The sequence below is a fragment of the Malus sylvestris genome, chromosome 7 (genome assembly GCF_916048215.2).
Source record: "Malus sylvestris chromosome 7, drMalSylv7.2, whole genome shotgun sequence".
Taxonomy (NCBI): Eukaryota; Viridiplantae; Streptophyta; class Magnoliopsida; order Rosales; family Rosaceae; genus Malus; species Malus sylvestris.
The window spans coordinates 33303889-33313354 of NC_062266.1; the positions used below are offsets into that span (position 1 = coordinate 33303889).

A 9466-nucleotide genomic window follows, 5' to 3' on the forward strand; every position below is an offset into this window, starting at 1 on the left:
TAATTAAGTTCAGGTTGGTAGGTATGGAACCTTTTTTTTTCTTCAGAAAACAAAGGAATTATTTTAAAGAGAAGTCTCGGAAACATCCGAGATATCTGGAAAAGTATTTTTGGTTTGGAGAGGGCTCATCCCTCCCAAATACACATATTACTCACATGGTGACATGAGGAGATCATAGCATTCGCCATAAACTTCTCTTCTCTAAGAATATGGTTCCATTCCACTAACTAGAAGGATGAAGCAAGCCTTTCGAATTCTTCAATAATATATCTAATTCTCCAATGTGCTGCACATCTTCCGAAAATCGTATCGACATACATGTGTGTGTCTAAAGTGAGAAGGCAAAAAAAGTGAAACATTCAAAATACCAAAAAATATCCTCACTTCATACACAAACGATAGATTTATTAGATTAGAAAATTTATAGGGTTTAAACCCACGCCGTGATATAAGGGTAATACTTATTTCCACCACTGTAAACTGTAGTAGATGACCACTTGCATAGACCAACGTTAATTGTCCAAATAAAATAAGGTCAAAATTATAATATAGTACAATAAATTATTCACAATTTAATATAACAAAATATAAATTTTAAATTATCCGCTGAGATTAATACAAGCGCCCATCTTAACTATGACAATTGATAACCAGCAGAAGAAAATACTTCACTTCAAATTCATTGTGACCCTTGGATTAGTCCTCCCACAAGATGCTATGGTTCTGTTCCTTTCCTTCAAATTCTTCATTTTTTGATTCAACTGTTTAGCTTTATTTTCCTTATTTCGTGTACTGTTGTAGAAATGGATGTCCACTCAAATAATGGGCAAGTTGCCCTTCCACTATTTAGCATGTGATTTACTTGTATAAAAACAAGCCTTATGAAACACAACAAAGAGATAGATAGATGTGAAGAGTTCACGGGAAAGAAAGAGAGGAAGGAAGGAAGAGGAAGAGAGAGAATAGAAGAAGATGAGAGGAGATAATAAAGAGAGTTATCTTTGTACTCCTATTATTTCAAATTATAATGAAAGCGCCGCTGCTGCCCCGAGGACGTACTCCAGTCACACTGACTGTAGAGGAACCTCGTAAATTTTGTGTCTTGTTTCATTTATTCCACTGCACCCACAGTCGATTTTACAACACGTTATCAGCACGAGAAGCTCTTATGTCAGTGGAAAGCACAACGCCACAAATCATGTTCACCTCCTTCAACTGGAATCTCACAGATAAGAAACAATTTTCATTTCATCTTCAAATCTCAGTACAATTGATTTTCTTGAAGCAACTATATATATTGTTGTATGACTGTATATCATCCTTTGCAGAAGCAAAAGAGTACATACTCAAAATTCGTAAAGAATTTGACAGCAATGTAAACAGCCTCTGAACTCCAACTTGCGGACCTCGGATTAAAATATTTTCTTCTTGAAAGTTGTTCGTCCACTCAATATCTACAACATATCAAAATTTCAGAAAACTTTAACGGTGCGATCGTTGCAGATGTCTGAAATACTAAACCAGTTTCCAATTTCCGCATAAAACTGGACAGCCACCTTATGAGTACCATAACTCTATTTCTGTAGCTCAAATCGAAATTGTTTCTTCACGAAAGTTGTTTGGTATCCTCTTATCCATATCATACTAAAATTTGAACTAAATCTAACGGTTTGATCTTCTCATAAGTTGCAGACACTTTTGACTCCAAAACTTATGGGAACCGTTTCGACTTTTTCGAAACTCACCGGAGGAGGAACACCAATTGGAACTTATTGTTACTTTTACTTCCTGAGTAACTAAAAGGACTTGTTGTTGTGAAATGAAAACATTAATAAAATAAGGACAATTTGGATGGGTGCCCCGACAGAAGTGAAGGGAAGAAATAATAAAAAATAATAATAAAGTTGATAGTGGGAAGTTGATGAGACCATCACCATTATGAAAAGAAATAATAAAATTATATATTTATTTATGTGCATGGTGTTGGTTTAAAGCCCATGTCACAAGTTCTATTTATTTAAAGCAATTTATTTATAGTGGGTAGAATTATTACCCTTTGCTTTAAAGCTTTGATATTTATGTGAATGGTGCTGAATCAAAGCCCTTGTCACAAGCTTTATTTACTTTAAAGCAATTTATTTACCATGGACGGTTTTACCGCCTATTGCTTTAAGTTTTGATGGTGCTGAATTAAAGCCCTTGTCACAAGCTTTATTTACTTAAATGCAATTTTTATTCATTATGGCTGGAATTACCGTCTATTGCTTTAATTTATTTATTGTACTTATCTTTTGTTACAATGAGTATAACAAGGACCTAGAGTTCCTTGATTAGATCAGAACCTGCAGTTTCTTGATCCTCATCATATAAAATGATAGGACCCGAAGTTCCATCATACAAAAAGATCAAGCATGAAGTCCTTTGATCCTGAAGATCAGGACATGAAATTCCTTGATGAGTACCGTAAGTTTAAAGTGCCGCAGTGCCTCAACTTAACCATAATAAAGGACATAAGAGTCTCGGTTAACAGACTATTAAACAAGGACCAGAAGTTCCTTATGTCCATACTTAAAATGGTTTAGCAGAAACATTTATTAAGTGGGTGAAATTGATTACCAACGCTCTGCTCAAGAAAACAAAATTGCCAATTTTCTACATGGGAACATGTAAACTTTACATAATGCATTATTAATTCGGTTGAGACATATTATCAACCATCAATACTTCTCAGTACAACTCGTGTTTGGGAACTAGCCAAACATTATACATTTACGAGTTTTTGGTTGTGTTATCTATGTGCATGTAAGACTGCCACAACGTACTGAAATGAGGCATCATCGTAGATTAGGCATTGATGTTGAACATCATCTATCATTCAATATTTGGAACCCTTGACTGGGGATATGTCTACCGCATGATTTGCGGACTATGATTTTGATAAGACAGTTTTCCTGCCATTAGGGGGAGAAAATAACATCATTCCAGAAGAACGATGAGAAAATATCATTCCAGAAGAATGATGAGAAAAGACCGTTCCAGAAGAACGAAGAGAATTTGTCTTATTTTGATTCACGAAACAAACAATGAGAAAATGAAATTGAAATAATTGAATGATGCAACGAAAGTGATGAAATCACATATACTTACTGCAAATGTGCCTACAAGAATTGATGTCCCTGTTGGACAAAATAATGAGACAGTAAATGATTTATCTATTGCACGCCTGAAGCGTGGCAGATTTTTAGACTCAAAAGGTTCAGTTATTCGAAAGAAGAATAATATGGCACTACTGAACTATTGCATTCCCGAAGCATAACTGTTGCATGCCAGAAGCATGACAGTCGCCGCATGGATACACGTCCCAGATAGGACAATCCACAGACATGGGAATGTTGATGTCTCATACATGAAGCATAATAGACATATAGGTTCCAATGACTCAACTCCCGGAAGTGGAGATTAAAATCCAAGCTCTATAACGCTCAAGAGGAGGTTATGATCCACATTCTCTCAATTATGACTATCCTGGAAGAGATAGCGTCATGCCCTTGAAGAGGCAATGGATATCCAAAGAAATGAAAAGTTTTTATGCATGCGCGTGCACATGAGAGTATGGGATCACGGATTGATGATAACCAATGGTAATTTTGGTTTTTACAAGTAGCTACTAAATTCATCAATAAGCTGTGTTAATATTAAGTCACGTTCTTTTGTTCGTCGACAAAAGAAAAATTATTGGCCAAAAATGGAGAAAGGCAATTCCATTACAAATTTTGTAAGAACGTGGGCAAATGAACCTATATATATTTGAATACAATACAAATAGCCAAATGATGTTAAACCAAGGAGGTTATATATGGGCATTTGTAATATAGTGTAATACACTTACATGATATGACACAAGGTTGTAAACGAGTTCATATGAATGGAGAATTATATACGAAGGGTTGTGAGTCGCCCACATTATATCTCCATAAGTAAATCCCTCAAGTATACATGGGAGCAAATTGCTCTGTATAAATTCCAAAGGAAAATGTGTCATGAAGTGTAGAAAACCCTTGAAGGATTCAAATTGCTTGAAGTAAGCCTCTGAAGGGTAAAACATAAAATATGTACTCAATACCAATGGATGATATAAATTGCCTTAGTGAGTACTATCATTATGATATTGTTGCAACATACTAAAATCTCTTGCAAGAGTCAATGACATTAAATTATAACTCTTGAAGAGTTGATGATATTAAATTGGGACTCCTGAAGAGTCTAGAAAAATTATAAAGTGTTGAAGGAATTATTGTCTCGAGCTGCAGATCGAACAATCTACCAACACGAATCTTATCCATAATATTTATGATATTAAAAGAATCATATGGATTGAAGATTATGAGTTGAATACTCATATGATGAAGACACTAAGAATAATCATTTATCTTCGTGAGGGTAAAGATAAATTAATATTTGGTCCAGAAGTACCACATCTTAGTGAAGTATATGCTTTATTGTATTTGGCACAATACATTGAATGAAATAAAGCTTATTTATTAATATCTCCAAGAAATTATAGATATATACATACACATGAGTTAAAACAAACAAACAGGATGAAGCCTTCACAAAGGTTGCTCATGTGAAGCCTCAGTACTCGGAAGTACCCCAGAAGGGGGAGGCACTGGAGATTGATCATGTGGCACCCCAGTACTTAGCAAAACACCAGAAGGGGAAGGCATCAGTTGCTTTCGGAATCTAGCAACGAACCTCTGGTGATCACTTTGAATCCGACTTTCGGATTCCTGCAGTTGGACGAGCTTTCTTTTCATGCTCGTAGAGTAACTATTTGCAAGCACGTGTAACACCCTATTCTCGTGCTTGAGCCCTCTGATCTCTTGTTTAAGACTTGCCACCTCCGCCATCAATGATTCAACTTGGCGAGTTTGAGCAAGTAGGCGTTGGCCCATATTGGACACAGAGCCAGCACACTGAACACTGAGAGCCAAGGAGTCTTGAATGGCCGACTCTTCAGACCGTTCTGAAAGGATCTTGTTATCCCTTGGAGTGAGAAGATTCCTAGCTACCACAGTAGCGGTTATGTTATTCTTCATCACAGAGTCCCCAACCGTAAGAGGACCATTAGAAGATAAGAAGGACGGGCGCCATATATTATCCTGACGCTGCTCGTCTGTATCACTCATAAGACTCAAATCTAAGCAAATGTTAGATGGGCAAGTCATTTTTCAGAAATGATGAAGGAAAAACAGAGGTCAAATAAAATTTCAGAAGTGCAAGAAGGTGGAAATTTCTCAGGCAGCAACTTTCTGAGCATACTCTTGAACGCAATTGATGTCTCTATAAAAGAAGAGGCAACAGAGCCGCTTGTTCAAAGATCAAAGCGACACGGCTCTCCGAATTTCAAAAAGCCAGATTTTCCTGAATAAAGTTCGTTGGCATTTTTCAGACGTAATCCCAGCTTTTCAGATGTCGCGTGCAATTTTGTCAAAGATCTCTGACAAAGTTGAAAACGCGTAAATCTTACTGTTCTATTTACACCACAGTTGCTGACAAGAGTAAAAGCACAGCACCACCACTTGCTATTGAGAAATCTCTATATATGTCGACCTCTGTTCTCCATAACAAGGCAGACCTGCAACACTGCAAGAATACCTAACTCTTCCTCATCTCCGAGAATGCATCTTCAACATAGCATCTCGAAATACTCAGTTTTCTTCCTCTCCGAGAATACCTCTTCAAACATGTCACACCAGAGCAAGATTATCACATATCTTCAGGGACCAGAGCAAGATTATCTCATATCATGCAATCTCCCTGTCCTTTCCTTTGTCCATGTTCTTGCCTGCAAAGACAAGGATAAGGAAAGCAATATGTCGGAACCTCCACTCAAACTCCCGGTAAGGAACCGATTGCCTGGAACCTTTCCTGATTGCTTACCTAGTATTGCTCTCGAGTAGTCATCTTCAACGGTTGGAGTTGGGTCTCCAGTCACCAAGAAGTGATGAACCATCCAAATGCAAGGGTTTGCATTCCACTTCTGCACCAGGGGACAAATCCTACAAGAGAAGATGCCACATATGCATGGGGGGAAAAGCAGTGAAAATACTACTTAAGCAAGGGGAGCAAGTAAGGAAAGTGAAAATGATACATTGAAGCATGTGGAGACAAGCGCAACAAACACGTGCTGATTCATCCCTGACAAAACTGAAGATCACTTGCCACATGAAGCTCCTCATGGTCCAATTTCATTCAAGATCAAGCCTCGAAGGTCCTTAAAGAAATCACAAGTCCGATTCAAGATCAAGTGTTCACTACTCTTGAATCAAATTCCGCTCCAGATAAAAGGAGTAAATTCAGACCTTTGGATGCTAGTCTAGCAGAAAGTCCTACAACCCAGTTCAAGAAAAAGCCTGTGGAAAGTTAACAACAAGTAAAGCAACTCTTTTAGCAACTCTTCTTACTAAGAGACTAAAGCAGAACGATCAACGATCAACCTAAATGATTTGAAATCTGGGGGAGATACTCATCAGGTGGAGCATTCAAAACAAATCAAGATTTTAACGAGTCAATCGAAGACTTGTGGCCATCCAAGGGGGAGTGTTGTAGAAATGGATGTCCACTCAAATAATGGGCAAGTTGCCCTTCCACTATTTAGCATGTGATTTACTTGTATAAAAACAAGCCTTATGAAACACAACAAAGAGATAGATAGATGTGAAGAGTTCACGGGAAAGAAAGAGAGGAAGGAAGGAAGAGGAAGAGAGAGAATAGAGGAAGATGAGAGGAGATAATAGAGAGAGTTATCTTTGTACTCCTATTATTTCAAATTATAATGAAAGCGCCGCTGCTGCCCCGAGGACGTACTCCAGTCACACTGACTGTAGAGGAACCTCGTAAATTTTGTGTCTTGTTTCATTTATTCCACTGCACCCACAGTCGATTTTACAACATGTACCCAATTAACGTTTGAAGAAATTTGTCCACCAATTATTGTCGGGTGCATTGGTCTCGATTACTTCGGCTTCCTTATTTTCTTGACTAAATAGTTATGCTCTCTTTTGTTTCTTGGACAGGTCCTTGTCCGATGTCTTATCATTTAATCGGTCTGAGGCTCAAGCTTGTAGCTTCCGGACACAAATCCTCTCCGGATCTGAGCCTAGGGATTAATAGATCCGGGCAATTGAATTTTGATTCAACTGCTATAAATAAATCCTCTTCGGCTTCCTTATTTAATTCTGCACAGAGCTTCTTCACATTGAAGAATTAGAGCTCGTTTGGATGTACTTTTAAAATGATTGAAAGCGTTTCTGTTGAAAATGTTTTTAAAACCAATTCTTAATAAAAATGCAAGTAAATTCTGAAAAAAACACTTTAAGTGCTTTTGGAATAAAAAAATATTTTTTCTAAAAACGCTATCGGTCATTTTAAAAGCACATCCAAACGAGCCCTTAATCATTTTTGTTATTCACTTTAATTACAATTAGTCTATGTAATGATGTGTCATAGAGCATACTAGACACAGTAATGAAAGAAGGCTTCTTGGTTTGGTTTTAGGGGATGTGCTGTGTGGGAGTCGGTCTGGAGGAACCTTGCATTTGGGCATTTTGCAAGAAATTGCAATCACATTTGGATTGCGTATAATCTTACGTGATATTAGTGAAATGTCAAACAAGCAATGTTGGTGGTGAAATGGATAATTTGTATAAACTATTTGACAATCCTAACCTCAGATGTGGGAGCTTAGTTTGATCGGAATGTGCGGGTTGCTACGGGTTTTAAAATTGTTTTGGTGTGTATGCCTCGTTTCTAAAGTTGGAGAGGGGTGTATGCCTCCTTTCAGTTTCTTATGTTTTCACGTGGTCTTTGTCAAGGGTATACAATGTAAATAAGATGGTGTCGTTGGATTACCATTATAGTTGGTCAATATTGTAATGTTGGAGAAAATTTCAGGAAAATTTCCAGATGAATTCTGGAAAGTGAAAACGTGAGAAGATTTTCCTGCACGGTATCAAGCTGGTGGCTTTATACTTATACACCAGCAAGATGGAGCTGGAGATGCTGCACTTGATTCGTGTGGATGGTTTGATGATCATGATGTCATACCAACGTCAATTATTCTTTAGCATTCATCCATTGATTGTATCAGTTAAATTTCTTATTTATTTGAATCTCTGGATGAGTATCTATGTTTTGTAAAATCTAAGACTAGATTTAGAGCTGGTTTGGTATTGTTAGGCTTTGAAAAAAAATTTGTTTTTGCCGTGTTCTGATAATAAGCTTATTTTTGCTGCTTCACATTTTCAGCTTATTTTCATCCAAAACTACGAAAATAAGCTGTTTTTAAGTGTTTACCAAACATATTTTTGAATTTAGCTTTTTTTTTATATCCACTTTTTATAGAAACACATCAGTACCAAACCAATAATTGGCATTCGAAAATGTGACCTAAGATTCTTTATCCAATGAATTATTTTCCCATGCTTCAAGTGCACTCAAATCTTTAGGTGACATATTTTTTGTGGGACATGATTTAATGAGCCGTACAGGCTCCAATTAGGCTGTATTTCCATATGTGATCATTTAGAACTCTCTCTCATTCTGCCATAATTTATTGCAAAAAACTGAAATTTTGGTTAGTTTATATTTTAGATAATATACTACTGTTAACCACATAATTTGGCTAAATATTGAACAAGAGAAACCAAATTGATATTTTGTTTCCCTATTTGAAGTTGAAGAGTCTGATTTAGATTTTCGTAATTTAATGTGGATTGTGTTTTTTGAGAATTCAGGCTGCTTAGAGCAGTTTCAGTGTGTAAGGGCTTCAGATGGTAATAGGTAATTCCAATCCCTCAAGTGAATAGTAAATGCCTTTAATGAATTATAATTGTCTATTGTATCTTCACCTCTAAACTGAATAGTCTATACAATTCATATTAAAATATTAGTATTTTTTATTTTATAAAAAAAAAATATATGTAATTTCGATAGGATTTTAACTGATCTCGTCATGTCTCGTGTCCTTATCCGAAAGTACAATTTTTTGTGATAGATTTCGATAAGTTTTTTATCAATTTCGTTGTGCCACATGTCGTTACGTGTTTTGAATTGTTGATGATAGATTTCTGATAAGATCTTTAACCAATTATGTCGCGTCACGTGTCACTATTTGTTAGAATCTTTGATGATAGATTTCGATAAAATTTTTAACGAATCACAGCGTACCACATGACATTATCTACAACTTAATCCTTTCTTTTTTCTCTATATAAGCCACCATCCATCCTAAGAAATCACACACCAAAATTGAAATTTCTATCCTTCTTCATTGACACGCCCCGATCCCGATATTTCTCCGAATACCAGGATAGGCATGTGTTGGCCAACACCCGAGGGTGACGAAAACCATTTATTGAATGCAAATGCTGAAAACAAGGAATTGATAAGGTTTATAAATATA

General features: G+C 36.5%; 1 protein-coding gene across 1 annotated transcript; it reads right to left on the minus strand.

The window, feature by feature from the left end:
* Positions 1 to 4493: 4493 nt before the first annotated feature.
* Positions 4494 to 6055, minus strand: LOC126628266 (uncharacterized). Its single transcript, XM_050297889.1, has 2 exons — positions 5944 to 6055; positions 4494 to 5848 (listed from the first exon to the last, which is right to left on the minus strand). Exon 2 carries the CDS (start codon positions 5226 to 5228, stop codon positions 4611 to 4613), a length of 618 nt encoding a protein of 205 aa, XP_050153846.1. The 5' UTR covers positions 5229 to 5848; positions 5944 to 6055; the 3' UTR covers positions 4494 to 4610.
* Between the last annotated feature and the right edge of the window lie 3411 nt (positions 6056 to 9466).

Coding starts and splice junctions, on each gene's coding strand:
- LOC126628266 (XM_050297889.1), bottom strand. CDS start 5,228: ATGACTTGCCCATCTAACATTTGCTTAGATTTGAGTCTTATGAGTGAT.